This window comes from Solanum dulcamara, chromosome 8, assembly GCF_947179165.1.
Source record: "Solanum dulcamara chromosome 8, daSolDulc1.2, whole genome shotgun sequence".
Classification (NCBI taxonomy): domain Eukaryota; kingdom Viridiplantae; phylum Streptophyta; class Magnoliopsida; order Solanales; family Solanaceae; genus Solanum; species Solanum dulcamara.
This window is the reverse complement of record NC_077244.1, coordinates 72,319,044-72,346,951: the sequence shown is the minus strand read 5'-3', so window position 1 is coordinate 72,346,951 and position 27,908 is coordinate 72,319,044. Positions and strand designations below refer to the sequence as shown.

The 27,908-nt window shown below is 31.6% G+C and overlaps 2 protein-coding genes, 1 non-coding gene and 1 pseudogene across 3 annotated transcripts; 2 read left to right on the top strand and 2 right to left on the bottom strand.

The window, feature by feature from the left end:
- The first annotated feature begins 450 nt into the window (after positions 1–450).
- Positions 451–2,113, top strand: LOC129900965 (BTB/POZ and TAZ domain-containing protein 1-like; annotated as a pseudogene).
- Positions 2,114–6,210: 4,097 nt separating this feature from the next.
- LOC129901063 (BTB/POZ and TAZ domain-containing protein 1-like) lies at positions 6,211–9,814 on the top strand. The gene is made up of 5 exons (XM_055976181.1): positions 6,211–6,407; positions 6,657–6,790; positions 7,631–7,934; positions 8,141–8,457; positions 9,366–9,814. Exons 1-5 carry the CDS (start codon positions 6,291–6,293, stop codon positions 9,541–9,543), a joined length of 1,050 nt encoding a protein of 349 aa, XP_055832156.1. The 5' UTR covers positions 6,211–6,290; the 3' UTR covers positions 9,544–9,814.
- Positions 9,815–12,369: 2,555 nt separating this feature from the next.
- TRNAT-UGU (transfer RNA threonine (anticodon UGU)) lies at positions 12,370–12,441 on the bottom strand. The gene has a single exon. It is a non-coding gene; the product is annotated as a tRNA-Thr (tRNA).
- A 2,423-nt stretch (positions 12,442–14,864) lies between these two features.
- Positions 14,865–17,129, bottom strand: LOC129901061 (leucine-rich repeat receptor-like serine/threonine/tyrosine-protein kinase SOBIR1). Its single transcript, XM_055976180.1, has one exon. The coding sequence runs from the start codon at positions 16,925–16,927 to the stop codon at positions 15,014–15,016; it is 1,914 nt and encodes a 637-aa protein (XP_055832155.1). The 5' UTR covers positions 16,928–17,129; the 3' UTR covers positions 14,865–15,013.
- Positions 17,130–27,908: the final 10,779 nt, after the last annotated feature.

Here is a 27,908-nt window from a genome sequence, read left to right as displayed (position 1 = left end):
AGGAATTTAATTTAATTATTAAAATTCGAATTTCGTTAGATTTATAGAAATTCTATCACAATTGCTGCAGTTATATAATAGTAGAAGGCTTAAATTCTTTAAGACAATGAATATTATCAAAGTTAGTTTATTCATTAATTCCTTATATTCTATAACTACTTTTCAAAAAACAACTCTTTATTTTTGGCCATTTATTAAAAATATAAACTTGGAAGATGAGGAATATCTTTACTTAATAAAAATGGGGCAACACGAAACATATTTTGATTCATGTCCAAAAAAAAATAATTAAAAAGAATATCATGTCCACCGAATGATCTCATATGGGACCGAGATCATGAGCTCCCAGTTTGGGCAATCCTCCTCCATTTGAGCTAACTTTTGGACCGAGTTAGACACAAGATCCATTTCTTTTGATATGGTATCAGAGTGAAACTCATGAATCCTATGTGGGCCCCACGGATGTGCGGGTTTGTGAATAAACTAAGGGTCCACGATTATATTGTACAGGCTCTAGTCTAAACAGTGCCTGGGCTTGAGGGAGTGATGAGAATGATCCCATAATAGACCGGGATGAGATCCCTGGAATCTTTATATCACTTGGACAAGTCTCCCTTTAAGCTGGTTTGGTTGAGTTAGATTAAAATTTCGTTTCTTTAACATTATGCAATAATCTTCACATGGCATTTCATTCAGTGATGTGACTATTGGTTTTCATTTGAATTTTGTCATTTTAGCGGAAGAAGAAGAGGAGGAGACACACGCGAGAGCAGAATTTGTATTTACAGCTAAGCGAAGGGATGGATTGTTTGGAGCACATATGCACCGTAGGATGTACAAGCGTCGGGCCATATGACAAGGAGTACTCTTGCCAAAAGAAGCTGCCATGTAGCAAATTTGATACATGCCAATTGCCAAGGCCTCCAGCTTCTGATTCGACATTTCTTTACTTGTAAAAGAAGGGCAAATGGAAGTTGCTCCCAATGCAAGCGGATGTGGCAGCTTCTAAGGTTACACTCATCGATTTGTGACCAACCTGATGGCGATTGTCGAGTTCCTCTTTGCAGGTACGGCCACCATTAAGTAACTAGTTTATTGATCTATACTTGTTCAGATATTTCGTTCTTTGCCATTGTAATTATGTCTTATAGTTGTGATATAGTCAGTCCTAGGAAGGTTACAATGTCACGATGTCATATACTCTATTTGATTCTCGAACATACAATTGTAGCATAGGTGAAACGTTATGAGGAATTAAGATCTTTTGCCCACTCATAATATTGTTAAGGTTGTTCTTGATGTGAACACGACCAATCCATGATCTAGGTAGTGATAGTTGACTTGACACATAGTCCCATTTCGATTAAATTGTAGAAAGCATCATTACCTTTTATGAAATGCTCATTTGGATCATTAGTTGAAATATCTCCGTTTTTCCCGTATCCTAATGAAAATATCTTCAAAGTATCCTAATGAAAATATCTTCCAAGTGTCCTAATAATCTTTTAACTCGTTGGACCAGATAAAATGATAGGGTCACAGAAATATCAATCTCATATAATGTTGTTTGCCTTTACTATCAGTGGGGTCAATTTCTTGAACTAACACAATTATGATCATCCATTATTTTGTCTATGTGATATTGGCACTCATCTGTGTTTTTTGTGCTTTGATTGACATTGTATATATTGTTGTTGTTGTAGTTGGTAATTGATTATGAGTATCTTAACAACTCTATTTACATTACAGAGAATTCAAACAAAAATTGGAAAAAAGGGGAGATAATGAGCTGTGGAAATCACTTGTTACAAAGGTGGTGTCAGCCAGAGCTATATCTTCCTTATCTTTTCCTAAAAGAAAGAGAGAAGAAGAAGAAGAACCAAAGATGGACTTCAGCCATCATCAAATGAGACCCTTTAGATTAGAAACTCAGTGTTAACAGATAGAAATAAATTTACTTTTTTAAACCTGAGTTGATATTTGATTAGGCAGAATTAATATTTCATAAGTCCTACTGTGAAGTTCTTTCTTTGTTGATTATATATGTACTGTGTAAACCAATTTATTGTGCTTTAATGTCTTTGTGAAAATTAATTGGGAGCCACACTTACTTATTACCTTTCCGCACTATAGTAAGCAAACTCAAATTTCATCTATAAATGAGTTCATCGAATAAGGAACCTCTAATTTCAAACTTAATTTTGACGATTGTTTTCGATTACACTTCAAAGTCCAACTAAATTTGATTTTATGCCACAAAATTTCATTTTACATGGTAAGATTAATATATATAATCCTGAAGATCTTACCTGTTACGATTGATATTCGTTTAATCCCACTTGCTCCGTTACTTGCCAAAAGAACATCAGCTGTTAAAATTTGATATGTCTATATTAATGTGGACAAAATTAGACAAGATCTTCTATACCTACACTAGTCATGAGTCGTGAAAGACCTACCACATCTTTTACTATATATAATTAAATACATGCAAATTATTTTTTTGTTGAATTAAATTGGCGGCTGATTGATCAATCCTCATGGCTTGGTAGTGTCAGCGATTACGTAATCGGTGATAACCTTTTGGAACATTTTAATAAAACAGTTAGGAGTGTATTATAATAAAAATAATATTTGTACAGTTGCACTGGATATGAACTGCGCCAGATAACAACAATATTGTCTAGGTATGCTCAACAACTTTCAACCACAAGAAGTTTTTCTCTCATCAGAGATAACAACTTTAATTTGCCTGCTATTTCCCCCTTAGATGCACCTCTTCTTTATCCATTGTCGCCTTGTTGCATAAATTCAAATTAAGAACAGTGGCGAAATCAAGATATTTTTAAAAGGTTCAAAATATGAAAAAGTAAAATATGAATAGTCGCTTGCATATTTATATATATATATATATATATATAAAATTATAATTCTATATAAATAATATAATTTTTCGATAAATGAATTTCTCGGCCCGAGCTGCCTCCATCCTACCTAAGAATACTATATATTGTTGGATTTTAAAGGTGTGAATGAAAAATAAAAAATTGTGATTTTTATGAAAAATTGTGCTTTTTCTAAAAAATTGTGACCGTTTTGTGAAGGATTGTGACTTTTTCAATAAGCCACAATAAGCACATGTTCCACAATAAGCACCTATTCACACTATCTTTTGTTGTCTATAAATAGAAGATTTTTCTCTCATTTTGAAAAACAGTAAATTTCTCCCTCTTCTGCATATATTTTCTTACAAATAAAGTTGAGTCTTTGTGTGATTTTGTTGCTGACTTTTGAATTCGCTGAAATTATTGAAGTTTGAGGTACCACTATTTTTTTAATAGTTTATTCATTTTATCTTGAGAGGAAATAATTCATAACCTTGGGTAAATTGAGGGGATTAAATTCCTTAAGAACACACAGTAAATTTTATGAATTCAGATATTATTTTTTTCTTTTCATCTTTATTATTTCTGATCTACTAACTTTGATACATGATTAGCATATATTGGTGACATTCGCTTCAACGATTTTAAGAAAAACATATATGGGAGGGACTTTTAGAAAAAAACGCCTTCTGGATTTGAGTAATTTGTGACTATTAAGCAATGATAAGATATACTTCAAAGCAGCCTTTTCATTCAGGGAGGACATATTTTGACCAGGGAACTTACGTAGCCAACGACCGTCCATTAGTCTTTCCTGCCCCTTCTTTGTTTTGGATTTCCTACGGGTCTTTGTGAAGTTGGATTAAATTTAAATTCGTACAATTTTTTTTTATATTATTCTTCCTGCCTTTGTATCAACATATACATGTAAACGTACACTAAATATGAATTTTAAAAATATTAATGATCAATTCTAGTAAGGAAATAAATATTGTTCGTAATTGAGAATTCATAAATTTAAATTTTAAATATGACTACGATCAGCGGCTATCACCATCGTCCGCTATGATGCGGAGGAGGATGTGCAGCTTCTATTATTATTAATAATAAAATAATATAATATATTCAACGTTATTTAATTTTTTATTTTGATTAGGCGGAATCGATCGGTGGCCTCTAAAGTTGGCACCAACTTCACTTAGACACCTCAACTAGGTTTTGTTCATTTTAGACACCTCAAGTAAGACTTCGATGTGTCATTTTGACACTTTTTTGACAATCACCCAAATATATAAAGTGTGTGTAATGCACTCGCAGATGACGTGTCAAAAGTGACGAATTAAACAAAAACACGTGGCATATATATATATATATATATATATATATATATATATATATATCAAAAATACTTCTCAAATAATGACTTTTGAGTAGAAAAAAATGACCAATAACTTGATGACATATAACATTTTTTATCCAAATAATAATTTGACCTGACTATTAGATTATTTTTAAAAAAAACTCTGTTTAAATAATTCAAAATGAATTTTAAGAAAACAAAAATTGTTTTAAAATTAACCCACCCCCACCCCCACCCCATGCTTTTCTTCTCCATCCGACTCTCATTTCCACGTCACTGCGCCTACGCCCTCAATAAACCATCGAAACAACCCTTCTTCTTCTTATCCATTGATATTGTTTCCTTTTCCACTTGGCCACTATGCCTCAACTGTCACCATCGATCTCCATCGAGTCTATCTCTTTCACCGGTGTCGATAATACACCATTGTTCTCCACTTAAGTTAACCCTTCATTCATCTTCCATTCTAATAGCATTAAAATCTTCCACCCATTGTATTCATTTTCTTTCTACTAGTAATCATTTATAACAATTATAAAAACTTAACAAACTTTTATCGAAAAAAATAATCAATTTATATTATTTTCATTGGAAACAAAGGAACTTCACCAAAATATTTGAGACTTTAATTAGATCTACGTAAAAAAAAAAGGAAAGAAGGAAAAAGAAGAAGAAGAATTGGAGGTGGTGGGGGTGGGGTGTATGTAAAAAGATAATGGAATAGTTTTGCCGTGAGGAATATTGGATGGAGATTGGGGAAGAAGACGTTCTTCCTTCTTTCTCTCTTTTAAATTTTTTTATTATTATTTTATTATTATTATTATTATTATTATTATTATTATTTATTAATTTAAGTGTATAAGTTGAAAAAAAATTAAGAAATAATATTATTTTAATTGCTTTAAAAAAAGTATTTAAGGTTGAAGAAATCTCGTGGCATTCAAATTCACTTTATATTTGACTCAAATCTATTTCACCATGGATGAAAAATGATAGCTAGGAAATGGAGAAGAAGAAGAAGAATTTATTTATTTTTTAAAAAAAGTTCTTCACGCACTCAAAATGGAAGCAGCACACGTAATGTGCCAAGTCAGCACAAAGTGTCAAAATGACAAATCAGGACCTTACTTAAGGTGTTTAAAATGAACAAAACTTAGTTGAGATATCTAAATAAAAATTGATGTCAACTTTAGAAAATCATCGATGAATTCCGCCTTTTAGTTTCTGGGACCATTAAAATGAGTCTAAATTTATGTTTTAAAGATTCCCCTAGTCTTTGCTCTAATTAGAATTTTCTCCCTCAAGTTAGAATAGTATAATTTTTATGCATGTGGTATTTTTTTGAAGAAATTAAAAAATAATATATGCCGTCTGAAAAGAGTAATAAATTGCATTATTGCATGCAACGGAAATATTTATCTGGATTTATCCTTAACGAGAAGACTTGGCCATATATGTTATGCCGTGGAGTGATATAAGGTCAATATAATTATTGTATAATATATCTTAATAAAAGGATAATTTGATGCATTAAAATTTTCACTATATGATGAGTCCGAAAAAAGAATGAATCATAAGAATTTATTTTATGCAATCTTACCTTATATTTATGTAAAAAAGCTATAAATTGTTTATCTAAATGCAAAGTCAAAATACAAAAATTTAACATTGAAATTTAAATTATATCGTATAAATTAAAAACAGAAATATAACAATTTTTATCAAACTATATGATTTTTAAAATTAAATATTATGTTAAAGTGATGAATATATGAATTAAATTAACATTAACTAAATAAAAAAAATAACATATATTATAATTACCTTTTTTGTAACTTAATTGATTGACTATGATTGATTTTCCGCCTCGCAATTTCTTCTCATTTTCCCGTCCATGCCCCAATAATTTTTTTCTATGGAAAAAGAATCTTCCACGTGCCTCCCTTTTGTTTTCGGGGTTGGCAAATGGCAACTCTGCGCTGCCTATAAATAGAGAGGGTTGGGGTAAACAAAAAGAAACACTCTGAAATTCATCGGTAATCGTCATGTCAACCAATAACTTTTCAGGCGATACCGATTTATTTCCCGGCGAAATGTCTGAGGTTGATATCCAAATCATCACCTCCGGCGGCCTCCGCATTTCGGCACATTCCGCCGTTCTGGTACGAAGACCTAAATTAATCACATGAAGTTTTAAATACTCGTTAAATCTATCAATTGCATATTCTATCTATAACAATGTTAGTCTAGTGTATGAATCATTTATAATCAATTCGCTCCATTTAGACTATTAACTTCACTGTGAAAACTGATAACTCCGTGTTGGCCGTCGAAAAATTGATATCAGTTGCAAATGATGTTACCAAAAGCGTATTTGAAAAAGTACTGATCTATGAGAAACATATTTGTAGGCTGCTGCTTCGACTGTTCTGGAGAACTTACTAGTTCGGCCAGGAAAGCGGCGGAGCTCCGAGAGAACGATTCGAATTCTTGGCGTGCCGTGCGACGCCGTTTCCGTGTTCATCCGGTTTCTCTATTCTTTCAAGTGAGTTTCCGAAATACACGCAAATCCCTTTTTTTATTCTTCATTTATTATTTCGATTTTCTTAACTTGTTAATCGTGTCCAAACTTCGAATCTAATTGGCTCCATCCAAGCTGGAATTTGACCTCAAGAAGTATATTATTTTAGGCTTAAGTCTAGGTTCCTTCGTTAATTAGAAAATAGGTAGTTGGTATTCAAAGGCTAATCTGCCTGCCTATTTGTTAATTGCTTACGTGTGTGGCTCATTCATTGACTCGTAAATTCTTTAATCATATACTATTTGTTTTGCTTCATATTGTGTTCGCCGTCTGATAGATGCCTCAACCGACTTCTCCGTTGTCATTGGAATGCTTAGAACTATATATGATTGCTAAACAACCAATATAGTTGAATCATTTGTAACATGTTACTTACTCTCATATTCATATTACAATTTCTATTTATTTATAGTACGGTAAAAGTTGCATCTACTAAGATACTCCTCTGCTTTGTGACAGTATTTGATTAAACACTAGGTTTAACAAAGAAATGTATATCTCACATAAAATGAGATGGAAGAAGAAATTTTCCACTATCAATATGATAAAACTTGATAATTTTAAGTTGTATGCACTACTAATGTAAAATAATATTTACACTTTTTACTTAGCTTAGCCAACTGTACAAGTTTTTCTTTAATTTCTAGGTTACTATTTTATACTTATTACTGAGAAGAACCTTTTAACTAACAACTCTGGTGGTCTAAAAGTTGATTAAAATCAGAAACTTAAACAAAAACTTATACTCGATTAAACCCTTGCAAGAAAGAAGGCTTAGAGTGACCAAATTGTCCTTGTATTTAGGTGCACTGAAGAGCAGATGGAGAGACATGGGATTCATCTGCTAGCACTTTCTCATGTGTACTTGGTACCACAGCTGAAGCAGAGATGCACAAAGGGGTTGGCCGAGCGGCTGACGATTGAAAATGCTGTGGATATGCTTCAACTTGCGAGACTATGTGATGCACCAGATCTATACCTCAAGAGTATGAAATTTTTGTCTCGCAATTTCAAGAAAGTTGAGGAGACTGAGGGCTGGAAATTCCTTCAACATAATGATCCCCTGCTTGAACTTGAAATTCTACAGTTCATGGATGAGGCTGACTTGGTACGTAATTATAACATAATTGGCATACATCCTCTATATAATAGTAAATCTTCTCTTGGAATTCATAGTATATTTTTAAATGTTTTCAATTGATCATGAAAGATGTAAAGTTTGCCATGAAATCATTACATGGCATTTGTTTGCATCTCTTAAATCAGTCAAGTGGTTGTGATTAATGATTTTGCATCATAAATTTCTCATTATAGCGGAAGAAGAGGACAAGGAGACACAAACGGGAGCTGAGCTTGTATTTACAGCTAAGCGAAGCGATGGATTGTTTGGAGCACATTTGTACAGAAGGATGTACTAGTGTGGGGCCATTTGATAAGGAACCTTCCATCAAGAGGCAGCCATGTAGCAAGTTTGATACCTGCCAAGGGCTTCAGCTTTTGATTCGACATTTTGCTACTTGTAAGAGAAGGACCAATGGAGGTTGTTTACGATGCAAGCGCATGTGGCAGATCCTAAGATTACACGCATCCATTTGTGACCAACCAAACGATTGCCAGGTTCTCCTTTGCAGGTAACCACCCACTGACTACTGAGCAACTAGTTTTTTAATCCATTCCTGTATAGTTGATCACTTAAGGTAAATCTCATTGGTCATAGTAATTAGAATATGTACATCATTTAGAAGTGTCATTGATCGAGGGAGGTCTCTCTTGCTTGATTTGAATGATGGGTCCCTATCCATATACCAATATGGTCTGTCAAGTTATACCTTGAAAGCTTTTGAGGTGGCATGTCAAAGCTCGGATGTTGTTAGGTGATTTGTCTCTATACAAAAAGCCAATAAATCAGCTGTCATTGCTTTGTCCATTTTTTCTCCAATTTATGATTGAGCCATTTACTATCAAGGAGGTTATCAATCCCATACTGTCTTATAAGCTAGGCATGATAAATCAACACTCAAGTACGGCTTAACACACAATGGTTGGCTGGCGTGTGATTTCGTTCAATTTCGTGTGATGATGAATTTAATCATGAAGATATTTTCCCCAAATTTTACTGTGATTCTAGATGGCGGCATGGTTGAGATTATTCTTGATGTGACCACAACCATTCAAGTAGTAATAATTGATTCATGGTCCCCATTTTGACTATACCCAGATGCACCTGTTGTAGACGGTAGCAAAACTTAGACAGCAACATGATCTGACCTTTTGTGATGCATTCTTTTGGATTGTGTCCATTTGTCCTGTTCCTCAAGAAAATATCTGTCAAGAGTTAGAATTAACTTTATGACACGTTGGGTTGGTTAAGGTCAAAACCGCTGCATAAGTATCAGCTTTAAATAACGTTGTTTGCCTTCTTTATCAGTAGGGTCAATTTGATATAGTAATTAGTTACTAATTATTCGTTTTTTCTTGTTTCTGTACTTGGTAAATATCAATTCTTGAGTAACTTACAGTTCCATATTTTACGTTTCAGACAATTCAAATTGAAGGTGCAACAAAAGGGAGATGATGAGCTGTGGAAATCACTTGTTAGAAAGGTGGTGTCAGCCAGGGCCATGTCTTCTTTATGTCTGCCCAAAAGAAAAAGAGAGGAGGAACCAAGAATGGACTTAAGCCATCATCAAGTGATGAACTTTAGGCTGGCAGCTTAGTGTCAAGTGTTTCATATCGTAAGGCAAAATCAATCTTTGTAAATGGACCATCAATGGAATGACTATTAGTTTTTACCATTTCATATGTCCTACTGTAGAGGCCTATTCTATATGTTTATTTTTTTTCCCAGTCAGTCCTTTAGCAGACGATGAGTGTTGTATCAACTGAAGAGTTCTATACAAAAAGAATTATTGTACAACTACTGTGTGGTGGACTCTGTATATCTTCATTATGTGTAATGAAATTAGCCATTAGTTATATGCTTCAAAATGTGGTCGATTGATAAATTTGCAGGTTGCCTTTAGTTTTTATTTTAGACTGCTAGTGTGTGATATTATGAAATGACATGACGGAAAACAATTTTAGTGTTACCGTAAATATCGTCCCACTGCTTAATTAGTGAAGGTTCGAGAGATATTTGATGTCTTCGAAACCTTATCACAATTTTGGGAAAAAGACTGATATTTTACAAATAAATAAATAATATAGATCAGACAAGCTGCATAAAAGGCACCAAAAGCAGCAAACTCCAATGACCCTCCTTTGATTTATCATCTTTCGTCCCAGTGTCCCTTAATTTAATGCTCATAACTAGGATTGGAAAATTTGGAACTAAAGTGGTTTAATCATTTGGTGAGGGACACGTATAGAGTTTAATTTATGTCCATTTGTGCAAATTAACAACAAAAATTCCACAATTGTGGTATGAAAAGTATAAAATATACGCATATCATATCTCTATCTCGTAGAGGCAAAGAAATTGTTTTTCGAAAGACCCCAATTCGAGTACAACATATAAAAATAGATATGAAAAAAGAGAAAACAATAATGGAGAAACAAATCAACTAATAAAAAAGCAATAACAACCATAAAATAATGTGATAACCTAAATTCAATTAAAAAGTGAAATTTATGTCCATTTGTGCATGTTTAATTTTGCCTTGTATGAAGGATATAGCCACTATCAAGCAACTCTAATAGTTGGGAAAAGGACCACATTTGATAGATGCTGCGAGTGCTAGTAATTATTTTGCGTATTGTAGTTATAGTTATTTATCTTTTATTTTGTATTTTATTATAGAAAATTCTAATTTGGTGCATAATTTTGTATATCAGTAAGGTCTGACTTGAATTATATATCAAAAGGTTATTTCAATAATCTAAAATAGCATGATAAAAATCACTTGATTTGCACCATTAATATCTTTGAACACATCCAATTTTTCTTTCTCTATCATAAAATGATGGCATGGTAATTAAAATAGACAACCATTTGATATTTCCTTTTATCTTATCAATCCTAAGTGGGACACTTAGGTACTCATTAGTCATTACTCAACTTGAGTGCACTAATGGTACACTAATTCTTCCCTTCATTTCTAGACACACATTTTATTTTATTGTTATTAATCAATTTCTTTGTTTTTCCACCCCTCACATCAACAAAAAAGACATTTTTAAAGTCATTTTTGCAACCAACTAATACAATAATAATAACATACTCAATATGATCTCATAAATAATCTAAATGATAAACCAAATACTAAAACCTAAAAGTACTCACTTATATTTTCCTCCAATAGTCCATTTAAAATAGCTTCTAAATTCGTAGGGATGTTATAGTGAGACTTTTTTTAAAAAAAAAAATAATTTCCCGTCATACCAAGCACCCCCTAAATCATCCTCGTGCATTCGTTACTTCTAATTTATCTCCCAGAAGCGGCTAGAATTAGGAGTGGCAAAATCAAATCCAACCTTCTTAATTCATTCAACTCATTTAAGTTTCGATGGGTTATTGATCCGCACATTTATTAGCTCAACACATTTCAATCCAACCCATTATAAATTGGATTGATATGTAACCCAAATTGACTTGATAGAAATCTTGTCCAAATATTTTTTAAATTTTTTTCTTGAAATTTGATATGTTATATATAACCATAATAAAAAAATTAATTATATTAGCTACTAAAACATTATAAAAGAACAAATAAATAATTAAAATTTAGTAAAAATCAGGTTGGGTCTTGACCTGTTTTATAACTTATTACCCAACCCGTTTTGTCCCAGCCCATTTTGACCAATCAAATTTGAATTGAATTGGATCTTGACCTATTTATTATCTTGACCTATTATGATCCGTCCAAATTTGACTAACCTGACTAATTGTCCTAGGCAGAATGTTATCACTACTTTGTGGGATACTAGCTAAGAATTGGCTCCAGTTCTAGTTTAATATAACACTCTTTTCCTCCCTTCTATTTCTTTTTATAGAAGGGGCTCACAATTAATTATGGATCAAAAGAGAGAGATGAAGACTGAATTAAACTAAGGATGACTAGTGATTTTCCAAGCAGCAAGTGTGATTTTTTGGGAGAAATTTACCTTGAATTAAATCGAGGACGATTAGATTAAAATATTTTTAAAATTTAAATTATATCAAAATAAATAAAATGACATTTTTAAAGGACTAAAAATAATTTAACACATAAATTGAGATTAAAAAAGGTAATAAATTTTTTGAAGGGATAGTTCCAAAGTTTTTTATAGCACATGGAATTTGGAGCTTAGATCCAGAATACTTGTACAACAAGCAGATTCCTTCATGTTTTTTAATTCAAAATTGGTGTAAAGGGCGTCAATTTAAATCTTTCTTTGAAAAATTACACTGTTAGTATAGATCTAGAAGACTTGGCAAAGTTTCTGAAAAATTAAAAGTATTTTTACACAAAAACTTATTTTCAAGAGTTAAAAGTATTTGACTTGAGTTTTTTCTAAACAATAATTATAAAAAAAAAAAAAAGTGTTTAGTAATCTGAAAAAATTGCCCTCACGCAGGATCGAACTACGGACCTTCAGTTTACAAGACTGACGCTCTACCACTGAGCTATAAGGGCTTCTTACTTTTTCTTATTTGAACTTATATTTTTCTTTTGGCATTCTATGAAGTTGAAAATTGAAGAAATTACCATCAAAATTCAACCCAAATTTTATTTGAATCGGATTGGATATTTCAAATTTTTAATTTTTGAGCCTTTAAAGTAGACCGTAACAATATATAACCTCAATTCACCTAATGGGCTTGTTCCGAAAAATAGTACTCCCTCTGTTTAAAAAAGAATCGCCTAAATTGAGTTGACACGAAATTTAAAAAATTAAAGAAGATTTTTCAATCTTGTGATCCTAAATTAAAGTTATGTCAAATGTATCAAAATGTCTTTTTAATCTTCTAGCCTTAAACATATTACGTGAAAATGTGAAATAAAAGTGTTGCCAATAAATGAAAGAATCATTCTTTTTTAAACATATTAAAAATAAAAGTAGATTATTTATTTTAAAACGAAGGGATAAAAGTTCATAGTACTAAATTCGATAGGAAATCTGAAATTCATAAATTTTAAAAATCATCCACGAAACAAATGATTTCACGAAGATTAGCATTCATTTTCTTTATTTGCGTTTGGGAAGTTCACATTTCAGTTTTTTATTTCAGGTAATTATTGGTATGCTTTTCAAGTTTGGAACTTTCTATTGATTCAATTGAATCAGCAATTGTAGCTTGCTTTGTAAATTCTCAAATTTGTAAGTCAACTTGTGATTTAATTATAAGGATATGGTTATACATATTCATCAATGCACTTCCATTCCTTTAAGGGGCGGGGGCACGGGATTATGTTCTTGTTACTTTATGTTTCAAAGTCAATTGACCCCTCGATCAAGTTCTAAATAGAAATATCTTAAGAGAAGAAGATAAATCATTTGTATTCAAGGTGAAACTTCTCTCCTTATAGTCAAGTGACTTTCAGCCTCTCTTTGCCGTTGTAGAGTTCTTCTTGCTCTAATTTCCGAAGTCGAAGGTCAGTTGACTGAGGAGTTAAAACTGATTCATGCTTCTTTGAAGCTAGAGTAAGGAATTGTCCACCTCATCACCGTGAAGGGACATATTCTACTTTCTAAAACATGAGTCGTCGCAATAGTATTTCAGTACTTTTGAACTAAAATGAAACAGACAGAAATCAAAGTGAAGTATGAATACATTTATTTAGGAAACTTTACCTTCAATGGAGTACTTGTCGTCCATTGAAGGAAACCAAAATTATCTTGGTTAAAGACTACTTCAAAATGACTTGTTTTGTTATATACTATCCTAACAAAAAGGAATTTCCATCGACGTTATTGTCCACATGTATGTGTTAATATATTGATGAAAAGGTTATGCAAATGAATTGAATCTGAGAAATGAACTCCTGTGAGTCCTCAAAGCATGTTTGATATCAATGTAGTCTTATTATGTTCCTTAATTGGAGACTTTTATTGTATCAGCGTGCTGCTACAACTGATGAAGCTGTGGGCAGTTTCAAAATAGAAGCAACTCATCTAGAGGCTTTTACATTTTTAAGGTACTCGAGGAAATACAGAATTATGATTTTTTGTTTATTGATTTGATAGTTGGAAACCTTTTTTCTCCTCAAGCTATTCTACATTAATGTCCGAGTATACTTTATGTGATTTTTTTGACTTTTGTTTAAGCACATTATCTCATAATTAACGTGAAACTTCCAGATTTTAGCTCTGAGTTCAGCGCATTCTAGGGTTCTGACTCGGTCCCCAGTGTTTAGTCATAGAATGATGCACAAGGTGTTATTTTTCTCAGACATAGTACACATTCTATAGAGGTGAAACAATATGTATTACATGCCTTTCATATTTTTGATTGCACCTTTTAAGTTAATGTTACAGTTTCTGTATTTCCACATAGCATGTCCGTTTGAATGTTTTCCTGCTTTCTTTTATGGAGTTCGATATAGATGTTGTATTTAGCATTAAAAAGATTTGAAGACACATTGTTTTGCTGAACTAGCACCAAGGACTTGAAGTTTGCTCATCTTCTTCAAGTTCCCTGGTTCAAGTTTGGCTGTTTGCTTTTAGAAAACAAGTCTTATGACCATCTTGAATTCAAGGAACCAAACGATTATTTTGAAGGAACTTCTCTATCATCTTATGATCTTAAGTGAGCTAGGGGCAGTACGTGTTGCAGATCAATTCACCAATGTCTATCTTGCTTTTCATTACAAGAGTATTGGCCAACAGTTGGACTATCGAGTATGACTATGGAGCTTGCTTTCCTTAAAGTAAGCAGCTTCAGGTTGTTTAAAGCTTGTTTAGATTCCAATACTCGTGTTAAAAACTTGATCATACACATTTGGATCTGTCTAGTTTGAAAGGAAATAGACTTAATGGACCCCTTCAAACTAAAGTGACAATTGCATTTGAAGTTTTAGTAATTTAAGCAGAAAGGTGGAAAGAATACCATTAAGACTGCAGTAAACAGATAAGATTGACATGTATAACACAATTACAACAAAAAATCAACTTGCTAAGTCTCCATCTCCTGGACGTAACTGAAATACAGAACACATTATTAGTTACATAACCAACGTATACCGTATGACTTATCCTGGTGCATACTTAATGCTTGATCTGAGTTAACATGCACCTAACATCCTTACTGTTAGGCCTCTCCTTTGGATTGTCCAGAGTACAAAAGCAAGCTATCTTGAGAACCAAAAGCATTTGCTCTTCGTATCCATTTCCTATCAGCTTAGGATCAATTGCTCTTTTAGGATCATCAGATGTCATTACATTTCTCAGCCACTTAACTAAACTCATCTCAGAAGTATGCTGGAAAAAATCATCTGATGGAAGCTTTCCAATTACCAGCACGGCTAGCACCACACCGAAGCTGTATATATCACACTTGTCTGTAAACTTCAGTGTCTGATGGTATTCTGGTGCAATAAAGCCCACAGTTCCTGCGACATTTGAAGTTGTAACATGTGTATGAGCATCTGGAACTGCCTTTGCAAGGCCAAAATCAGCAATTCGAGCTTCCATATCATCATCAAGAAGGATATTTGCTGGCTTTAGATCTCTGTGAATTATACGTTGAGTATGGTTTATATGAAGATACTCAAGACCAGCAGCTACCCCCTCTGCAATTCTGTGTCGTCCCAACCAATCTAATTCCCTTGTCCCTTCTGCGACTTGCTGGAGGATGTCATGTAAACTCCCATTTTTCATATATTCATAGACCAAGTAATGGCAATCTGGCCTTGGCATATGTGCTAGTAATGGAAGCAGATTCCGGTGTCTGATTTGACCCACAATTTGAATTTCTGATTTAACTTGGCGCATTTTCTTGTTCAAAGCCTTGGTATTTTCCTCAGTGATCTCTGCAGCATCCATTGGAGATTGTATAATCTTCTTTATAGCGATAATCTTCCCATCACTTCCTGGTAACTCGGCTCTATAAACTTCTCCACAGCCTCCTTTCCCAATCATTTCAAGTGATGCCACTCCATCTTCATTCTCTAAGAAAGCCAAGTCCTCGGCTTTCTTGATCAACGGACTAAATATCGTTAAACTTGAATTGTTCTTTCCCCTTCTTACGAAGAACATTACAAGCTTGAAGAGCAACGAACAGAGCACAGCAGATATACCCCCTGCGAAAGTTCCAGCCAGGAAACCAAGAAACCAAGATCTTATCTTCCTTTTCTTCTTGTTACGTTTATGCACCGCCGGTACAATATGATTGACCGGTGCTGGAGCTGGGGCAATTGCTGAATTGGAAGCAGGCCCCATTGCAGATATCCGATTTGACCTTGTTGAATTTTCAGCAAGAATGTATCGTTTGGGGACGACGTTGTTTCGATTCAAATCTGCTGATAAATGCTCAATTTGACTCACGACAGGTACTGGACCTTCAAGGAAACTGTTCCCTGAAATGTTGAGGAAACGAAGATTCCTGAAAGATTTCAAAGAAAATCGTATTTTTCCAGTGAACATATTATCAGCCAGGGAGAGTTTTTCTAAATTAGGAAAGTACTTCAAGAAGTTGAGATTCCCAGAAAACTCATTCGACGAAAAGTCAACTACCCTCAGACGGATTAAAGATGACAATTCAGATGGAATTTTCCCAGAAAATCGGTTGTTTTGAAGTTCAAGAATCTCCAATTTCCGACAATCAAGAATCTGAACCGGGATTTGGTCAGATAGTTGATTGTCTGAAAGAGAAAGCTCTTTGAGTTCAGAAAGTTTGCCAATTGCTGAAGACAAAGTTCCCCTCAATCCATTGGATCTGAATACAATACGGGTGACTCTCAGAATTTGTGTTCTGTTAGCCGGTCTACGCTCGCAGGATATTCCTGGGAGCGTACAGGGGTTATGAAGAGCAATGTGTTGACCTTGAATGCCTAAGTCTTTTTGTATAAGCAAAAGTGCAGCATGATCGGGTGGATGAAGATTCAGTCTTGCTTGAACAATAAGGAAAAGGGTGACAAGGGACAATAGGAAAAAGTGGAAATTTGAAGCAGTGGAAGCCATTGAGGTTCTTGTTTTTCCGGTAGGCCGGAGGGAGGAGGAGAGAGGTGGATGAGGCAACCAGCCTGTGGTGGTTGATGGATTTTTTTCTAAGTTTTTATTGGTGTTTTTATGAATCAAATTTGGTTGGCGGCATTGTATGAAAAACGAGCGTAGACTTACCTTTTCAAGTCAAGTTGAGAACGTGTGGAAAAAACTTGCCAATGCCTTATGCCTCACATTGTTTTTTAAAATAAAAATTATTTGATCATATTATTGTTAAGTGTTTCCATGAATTGACTATTGAAATTTCCACACATCAATAAATAATAATCTTTAGTCATTTACAACAATAACATATCCGATATAATTTTATAAGTGAGATTTAAAAAGAGTGAAATATACATATATTTTATTTCTATCTTTGTCGGACAGAAAATTCTAATGATAGTGTACAAGTCTTGAGATGCTTTCTTTTTTTTCTCCCTTCTAACTCTAGAAGAAGATTAAATGGTTAAAGTGACTTGGATGAGTGATTTTCTTCTTCTTCTACTTCTTTTTATCATATAGGAAAAAAGAAAAGAAGAATACTTCCAATGGTTTAAGGGTTAAAGTGAAGAGTTACAAACTTTTTAGTTGCAATATCAATATGTTATCATGTGTTTATTGGTGTTAGAATCAGGCGCTCACCCTCATGAAGAAATGATATAAACGATAACAAGAGCACAACTTTATTTTTCTTAAACTAAAGTTAGGAAAGAATGTTTCTTTCATAATTTTTGGGCACTTGTTAATTTCAACATTTCAGGTGACATGTTTGACATTTTAAGATTAAAGAACATTTTGATACATTATACATATATTTAGTTACAACCACAAGATTTATGTTTGGTATGGGGATGAGATGGACAAAGTTATCCTATGAATTAGTTATTCCACCATGTATATGAGATAACTTATCTCATTAGTGTGATACAAATGGGGGGATAAATGTTGGCTCGTCCAACCCGGTAGCATTCATGAGTCGCTAGTTCAACTGTCCCTCGGAGACAGGGTCGAACTTGTTAGGTTAAATATTTTTTTGTTGCTAAATGTTACGGCAGCTATCTGGCATTGGGTGTATTGGAATCCCGGGACAATCTAATACCCTTAACCAAAAACAAGATAAAATAATTTTACATTTTATTCTAAGATTATTGTCCCCAATCACTCATACCAAACAACTCCTAAGAATCTTCTTTACTTTCTTAAAATTTCGTGTCCAATCACATTAAGAAAAACAAATTGAAAGAAGGTATCATTTATTGGTTTGAACAATGAGGAATTTAATCATATTTGTCGCAAGTATCCTATTTTTTCATCCCAAGGACTAATTCATCATTTTAATTGGTTAATTAGACTAGTGTGCCTTGTTGCTAGCGTAGTCAAACGGCTTTTTATTTCCAAATTTGGCGTATAATGGATGGAACTTTCTTACTTACACATGAATAACACAAAACATGGATTATTTTTAATAACAGTAAATTTGCACATGAATAACACAAATACATGTAGACCATTTTTAAATATAGTAATATGGTATATAATGTTAAAGTATTTTCTTACTTGAATAGCACATATAAACGCGCTACCAAGCTGTACATTTTCTTTTACAATCTCCATTGGCTTAAATGAATATTCTAATTGTGTAGATTTTACTGCCTATTGAGATATGAGAGTAATATTTGATCAGAGAATTTTGATAGTTCAATTAGTTGACTAACTAAATTCTTATTTTGTTTGATTCTCTTATTACATTTACTTATTTGAGGAAAATATTGAGTGTGACCATTTCTTTCAAAAAATAAAAATATCTATTGAGAGCTATAAGGAGGGCCACGTAAAATAATAATTCGTATTTTTATTCCTAACAAACTAAAATTATTTAGTCAATCCATCTTATTAAACTTGGACGTTTGAACCAGTCAATTACTACAAACTAATTCTTCTATTATATCTTTTCACATCTTAAATAACTGAAAGCTACTCTTTTTCTCTCTCTCTTGTTTGTTGTTATTTCTTTCTTCCCGACCTGCCCCACGCATCCACTTGGTTAGGAAAAAGAGTGAATTGATGTATAAATATAATAACCATTACTATATATTTTAATTTATCTCATAAGAGGCCCCATAAACTTGTGTGATTCATTCATTCATAAAATGGCACGTTTTGCTTTTTAAATGATTTGAGTTTTAAACGTTCTTTTTAGCAATCGAATTTATGTATAGTGATATATATTTTTTTAAAAGTTAAAATTATATTTGAATATAATTTATGAAATATTATAATATAAAAATATAAATTTATGCCTTAGGAAAAAAATTATATGTTATAAAAGGCAAAAATAAAAAACCAACACAAAATAGAAGCAAAAATGCAAATATTTTTTCCTATTAAACACTTCAACTTTAACAAATGTGTACCTATTTAACACAAAATAACCCCATCCAAACCAAAAAGTATATTGCATGCAACTCACACGTATGGCAAAAGGGATGATAATAGGGCGACATATGGCATATTTACCCAAAATAGTTATTTCTTCTGTTTTAATTTGTTTGACTATCTTTCTTTTTTAGTTCATTTTAAAAAAATATTTATTCCCTTTGATCAACTCTTTTATTTCAACTTTCCATATGACATGTTTAAAATCATACGATTAAAGAATATTTTGATACATTTAACATATATTTAATTTAAGATCACAAGATTCAAAAAAAAAATTATTTTTCTAAACTCCATGTCAATTAAGAAAAATAAATTGAAACGAAGGGAATATAATATTTTTTTTACCATTTCTACTAAAATTAAAGGGAGTAAATACAAGTCTCACGATAGTGAGAAAATATTGCTTAATTACTTCGTTATGCGATGGATTATAGTTGACTAAGTCCTATAGAAGAATTTGCCAGGCTCAATTCAACATTTGAACAACCCTAATAGGGTATATCAATATAATAGGTTTGGAAAATTATTCCCCTGATTTGATTGTTAGCCAGGGAAGAATACCCCTCCAATATGGCTAGAACTGTCAAAATAAGTTTGTCAAGTGAGGTTGACCCAATTCAATTCTTGAATTAAATAGGTTTGAGCTAAAAAATTTCAGCCCGTTTAGGAATGGGGCTTTTTAGCCCAATCTTATTTGGCCCGTCAGCCTCATGGGCTCAACCCACGAACCTTAGAGGCCGATTAATTTTAAAAATATTTATTATATATATATTTTAAGTAGTATTTTATTTTGTCAAATCTTCAGCAACTAGGCAATTGAAGTTATTATAACTATGAATCTTTGAAATCTTTTACTTTTGTGTTTATGACTAATTTCTTATTTCTCCTTTCTTGTCCAGTTTATGAAAAAATGATCATGTAATGTATTCTATTATTTTGTAAGTATTCCACTAAAGTGTTTGGAACTTATGGACATGTGAATTTTTGATGTATTGGTGTTGTGTTGATCAATGTTTGATAGTCTTTCTAAGAGATCAATATTTTTCATTTTTTGATTGAAGGATCAATCCGTCCTAACTCATTTAACTCGCTAGTCTTTTAGGACTGAATTGGATTGGGCTAGCCCATTTTGACAGCTCTAATTATGCCTTAGTAATAATTCTTTAATATAAAATTATCATGAGTCATCTTCAATGGACCGACAGTATAACAGAGTGAAGTATTTAAAAAAATTGATAAGAGTGGCAAATATGACAGTGCAGGGACTTGTGAGGTGCATTTCCTAGTTGATGATGTTTGCCAATGATGGGTAATTTTAATTTGGAGCTCTAGGGGGTAGTTTGTGTATCTCTATTCTTGTTCTTGGTAAACAAAAACATCAGAAAAAGTTTGTTTAGCCAAATTTCTAAAGTAAATGTATATATTTTATTTAAAAAATATATTAAAAAAAAAACCTTTTGGGGAATAGTAATGTGTGTGGCTAATAAATTTGAAAAATACTTTTAACTATTAGAGAAGCACATTTATACTTGATCAAAGTTCCAAAAGTATTTTTGAAAAAAATGGTCCTCTTAAAAAAAGAACTCTTGCTACTATTCAAAAACATTTATATTTGTTTTAAAAATAAGCACTTCTTTTATTAAAAAAAAAAATAATTTTAGCTTTCCAAAAGCTCCCCCAAACATACCACTAAATTAGCTTAATTGCATCTTTGTCTACTCTTTTTTGTTGGTGAGGCCAAAACATTCATGTGTATTAATATATAGCCCTCTTTTTTTACTATTTTTTATTGTTTTCAATTGTAATGGTCACTCCACTAATCTCCTGAGTATCAAACAGGTATTTTACCATTTTCTGTGAGGATATGTTGTGATAACTTCACCTAATTTCTTTAGTCCTTAGTTGGTTGTTAGACAAATATGATAGTTAATAGGTTCAGGTTTCTATTGTTTGGTTAATAAACGAAAATATTTTTTAGAAAATATTTTTTATTTTTGGTTAGAGAGTAAAAAATATTTTCAGGAAAATAATTTCTGACATGAAAATCAATCATAGTAATTGACTCGGGATTCGATCACGATCCTTGATTTGGGACCCAACTCGACTTTCAATCCAAGATTTGACTTTTAAATTTAAACTCGATCTCAACTTTCGAATCGAAATCGGACCACACCTGACTCCATACCCAACTTTCAAATAACTTGATTTTCTTAAAAAATAATTTTTTAATTCTTTTTGGGAGTGGGGCGGGAGGTGGGGGTTGGCACGGGGTCGTGTTTAGGAGCAGGGTGAAAAATGAAATTTTTAAAACTTAAAATATTTTTCAAAAATAAATTTTTAATTTATTTTTGTGGGGGGGGGAGGGGCTTGTGGGTTGGGAGTGGGTGGGATCGGGGTTGTGGGTAGGATGATGTAAAAAAATAAAAATTTTAAAAGTAAATTTTAATTTTTTGTGTGTGTGTGGATGGGGAGACTGGTGGGCTGGTAAGGAGGTCGAGGTAAAAAAATAATTTTTTTAAAATTTAAAATATATTAAAAAATATTTTTTTAATTTTTTTGTGGGACGGGGAGCAGTGAGGGTAGAGGTGGGGGCTGGTAGGGGAAGGGAGGGAGGGGCAGGAGTGGGTTAATAAAATAAAATAATATTTTTCAAAAAAGTAAAGTTTTAAAATATTTTTGGGGTAGGGTGGCCGGGGCAGAGATAGAGTAAAAAAATAAATTTTTCAAAATGTAAATATTTTTCAAAAATAAATTTTTAATTTTTTCTTAAAAAAGAAATTAAGTTTGTTTTGGGGGGAAGGGGTCGTGGTAGGGGTGTGTAAGAAGAAAACATTGTAATTTTAAGTTGGAGGAGAGTTTTGAAAAAAGTTTTCCTTAATTTTTGGAAGAAAGTCATTTTCCTCAAATTTGAGGAAAATAAGTTGATTTAGAAAAAAAAATTCAAAACATTTAAGTCAATCAAACATGAGAAAATTGACCCGATATAAATATCGAAAAATTGAACTAAATATGAAAGGGAAAAAAATGAATCGAACAAAATTAAGTCAATTTGTTATTTGGTGCACACTTTTTCATAATTGAAAATTGAACAATCAAATCAAAAATTGAAAAAATCAAACTGAGGAATCAAACTCCGACGCCTAAAAGCCTGCTTCTAAAATGGAGCTCTAGAGATATTGCTAAAAAATTAAGAAGTTTTTAAATGCATAAAGAACTAGGTTTTGCAATCGTCCCATCAAGATTACAAGCAGAATCTTAGTTTGAGTCTACTTTCACATATCTCCGTTACTTTTTAGGAGACATCCACCCCAAATAAATTACCCGCCTACCTAGCTCCCTCTAGACAAGGTATATAGATTAAAAATATTAATTAGCCCCTAAAACATACAAGTCCATAGTGTGTATTTGATCTGTGTGAATATACTTGTTTACTTATATTTTTCAGTTGAGATTTCTGCCTCAAAAGAGGAGAATAAACATTTCTTCCAAACCAAACTCTATAATTTTGAAGGGTAAAATAGATTATTATTTTTTTAAAGAAAACTTTCCTTAATTAATAGGGGATCAAATCTGATTAGTATTACTGGACCTTTAGCATAGATTATTATTGCTTCTATTGAGCTGAGGGTATTTCGGAAACAATAGTCCTACCGTAGTAGGAGTAAGATCTGCGTATATTTTAACTTTCCCAGACCCCACGTGGTGGAATTTCACTGGATTGTTGTAGCATAGATATTATATTTTTTGTATCTTATCCCTGTGTAACAGTCAATAAATTTGAATTGACAAGAGTTAGAAGTTATGAAAGATGTCAAAAAAAATATTTTTCTCACAAAACTAGGCTCATACATGTCGAGTGATTTTTGGAAATTTTGGATCAACAACAACAACAACAACAACCCAGTGAAATCCCACATCGTGGGGTCTGGGGAGGGTAGAGTGTACGCAGACCTGACTCCTACCAATGTAGGACGGCTGTTTTCGAAAGACCCTCGGCTCAATAAAAACATAGAAAAATTTTTGGAAATTTTGGATCGAACCTAACAAATACATACACACGGAATAATCTATGCTAAAGGTCCATTAGGGGTATGGGGGTGTAAAACCCAAAAAAAAATATTATTATTTTATTGTTATTGGGTTAACAATTATTTAATGATTTTACAAAAAAATATTGGGTTATCGATTCAGTGTTGGTTATTTAATATTGGGTTATTGGTAAATTAATAACCCATTAAAATTAATAATTTACCATTTTAATTTTTATTCATCCATAAATATAAAAGTATCAAACAGAAGATATCAATATAATTACTATATCAGACTACCAATACCCTACACAATTCACAGTTTACACTACTTCACAATCACATTGTATTTACCCTTTATGCTTTAATATTACTTTAGGTTCACAACGTCAAAATCTAAAGAATTAAGAACGACGGCGGCTACTATACGATTTGCAATGACAATGGCAAGTATTAGGCGACAACTAGAATTATGAATTGTGAGTATTCATTACAAGAACGTCTAATTTGCTTGTCGCAATATATGCCTGTATCGCGTCAAATTGTTGGAGAAGCCGATTTGAAAGTTTTTTCTTATTGGTTGAACAGAAAATCGAACTACTAAAGATCAAAAGTCGATAAACCAAAAACCGATAATAAATATCCTATTAGTTTGATTATCGATTTAGCGTATTTAAAAGAATACTCCTAACTAGGGGTACTTATACGAGATAAATCAGAAACATAATAAGCATTATTTTATCCTTTTTCGTTATAATTATATAAAATATCTATCTATAATATCTATATAAAAAAAGAGAATATTCCGTCTGATGCCATGGGACCACTACATGCCATTTATCTATTTCACCACCTTCTTTTTTTTCTCGCAATTTTCACACACAAAACTAAATTATTAAATCTACAAAATCAAATTTTAGTTACACTTCTTCATAATAAGTAATCACAAAAGGTGACTTTTACAATTCACTTAAAAGCTTTGTCATCAAAATCTTCATCCCGTTGAGTTTTGATTTTTGTCCAAAGTTGACTATTCAGTCTCGTTGAATTATTTAACGAGAAAAATAAAAAGAAGCCCATGCCTTCACTCTTCCACAAATTAATACATTTATTATTCCGTTTTTCATAATAGATGGAATATTTGTATAAATATCATCCCCTTTAGTGAAATGGATCAATTGGTAATAAAAGAAAATTAATCATGCAACAACCTCAACTATTATTTTAGAACTTTGATATGATTTCTTATAAAAATAACAGAATTTAGAACAAAATTTATAAAGGATGGAAAAATCAATTGACTATATCCTTTGTCCTAAATTTGATTTGAAATACAAGTGTCATGTCGGAAAAAGACGGTTTAAAATTAATTTCAACTTTATATAGAAAAAATCAATTTTAGAAAAAGAAGAGTCGCCACTTAATTTTTTAAAGAAATTAAGAAAACTTAATCTAAAAGACCCTAACAAATTTAAGTCTTAAAAATTCAGAGAAAAAGGTACGAGCTTCTTATTTCCACTTTGAGAAGGTGTAAAGCATTTAAAGTGGCCGCTAACGCGCGGTTATCCGACGATTTGAAAAATTATTTGACTAACTTTTAAAAATATTAATTTAAAAGGAAACGAAGACTTTAAAATTATTTTTTAGAAAAAATAATCAAATTTAAACATTGTAAATAATATACACGTATATAAAAAAAGTAAAGGTTTATCAAATGACTAAGTAAATATAGAAAATCATTTAAAGAGTAAATTAACATGAATTGGTTTATCTTTAGGGGAATCTAATTAAGTTAAAATAAATTAAAATTTATATCTAAACAAGCATAAATAACATAAGTAAATAAATTATTACAACCCGAATCAATATAAATAAATAATAAATAACACATAAAAATATGGCCCGACACTTAGTTTATGTACGTTTGGACTAAGTTATTGGGTCATCTGCGTTTTGGGCCTTAAGCACAATTTCACTGTATATCGGATTGTATATACACTGTACACCAACATTATTTCTGTATATCAAACTGTATACACTGTATACCGCCTGTTTGTTCTATGTATCTACTCTATATCACTGTATATCAGACTGTATATATATTGTATATTAGTATATACAATATTATTTTCTTGCGTATCAGACTATATAGATATTGTATATCAGTGTATATGACACTGTTTTCCACCTGTATTCCGTGTATATAGCTCAATATCAAATTCAAATCATGTATATTAGTTTCCTTTCCATGTATCAGCCTTCCAACAATTCAAGCAAGATAATGAGAGACTCAAAACTCAATTATATGCAAGGATGGAGTCCAAAGATGGACTCGAATTGATATCACATACACCAAAATAAAATTACATAAGCATTTACTCATTTTAAGCTAAGCCAAGGAACATATCATGATATTTTAAGTTATTAGATTGATGAGCATCCTAGAAGTGACTAACAACATACATATATGGGGACAAAGAAAAAAAAAAGAAGAAATATATTCAGTAATTAAAGAACACGGATTTAATATATACACTATACTAACTCAAATTAAAAAAAAATTAAATCAATTAGATCATGAAAATTCTAATTAAATAACAATTTTAAGCATATTTTTGTTATCTAAATCATGTTAAAAGAAAAAATTAAAAACATGAAAATTTATAATGTCAAAGAAAACTATTTGGAAAAATAATGAACTAAACTAAGATCTTTCATGAAATAATTCTAACACATGATAGCTAATTAATCCTAACACATGCTAACCATAAGAAATTTCTATCATTAATCTAATTATTTTTAATACATGCTAACTAAAAAAATAAGACTACGAATCAACTAAATATAAAACATGAAATAATTAAATAAAATAAAGCTGAGAAAAGATTTTACCTCTTTTCGGGAATCGAGACTGAAGACGACGAGCAGAAGACAACTTCACCACCACCCAAGAGCTTGATGGAACTCCAATCCACAAAAAAAATTAAAAATTTAGACTCGAATCTTCGCGGGTTCGATGTTATAAGAACACTGTTCTTAGCCTAAATTTTAACTTCAATCTCCTATTTTCATTGAAGAAAATATAGATTGAAAGCTAGAAATTTTCACACCTTTAGGCTGGAGACAAAAGTCTAAAATCCTAGTCAATTTAAGAAAAATTCTAACTTTGGGGTGGCTAAAAAACCTCTCACTTCTTCCCTCTTCTTAATAAGAATATGAGCCTTTATATAGGCTCCAAAACCCCCAAATTCTTCATCAATTTTCGATGTGAGAGAATATTTTTTTAAAAAAAATTTATTTTAGAAAAAACTAAAAATTTCAAAAATATAAACTATAATTAAATTAACCTAACTAACATTGTATTTAGTAAAAAATAAATTTTTTTGAGATGATTTTCGAATAACCACATAAATAGTAATCAAATATATATATATATATATATAGAGAGAGAGAGAAATATGTATATTATATTAAAATTTATAAAAAGATAAAAATAGTTAAGAATAACATGAAAATATCTTTGTTTTTATATAAGCTAATTATTTCAAAAATGTTCAAAATTTAAAGAAACTTGATAGCTAATTTGCGTAGTGAGGGGTCAAAATTGGGTGTCAACAACAAGAATCAAAATATCTACTTTGATAGTTTTCTTATTTCAACTTTAAAAAAATTACTTATCCCGAAACTGCATTAAAGTAATAAAATACAATTTTTTTACAATTAAATAGATGCAAATGTATTTGAGAAAAAAAATCTATAATTTAAGGAAAAAATAATTTGATTTTAAAAATAGTACTCCTAATTTATGTGACAATATTATGTATTTAGAAAGTCAAATTTTTTCTTTTAGTTGACAATATTTTTTGAAATTTGTGTATAGTATTTTGAATTAGTGATAGATATTGTGAGACAGAAGGGTGTTGGCTAAGCCAATAAGCTAGTATAACTGGCTTACAGTATTTTTGTGCTTATATTCCAAGTATTTATAAGTTAACATTAACCAAAAATCAGCTGATTATTCTTTATTATGATATTTCAGCTTATATAAATACTTTTAGTTTGATTAATTTTATTATTATTTTATCCTTAAAAAAAGGAAATACCTTTCGAAGACAAATATCCAATATCCTCTCTATCCATACTTCTTGTTCATCATTTTTATTACAAAGTAAAGGTTTTTGCCCCCAATTATTTTATCAAAAAATAACTTATCAACGCTTAATTTTACCAAATACATCAAATACTAATTATCAAAAATCAACTCTTATTTATTTTTATCTAAATACATAACTATTTATTTTAAAATTAGTTTTAGCATGAAAATACTTATTCGATTACCTATTAATAATTAGCTAATTCATACGATTCAATGGTTTTTAACTTTAAATTAGTAATGATTTGATTATGGTATTTCCCGGATCCAAATGAGTTCCAAATTTTAAGTTTTTACAAGAATTGCTTCTGTTTACTTGAGGTCTTTAATTTTTGGT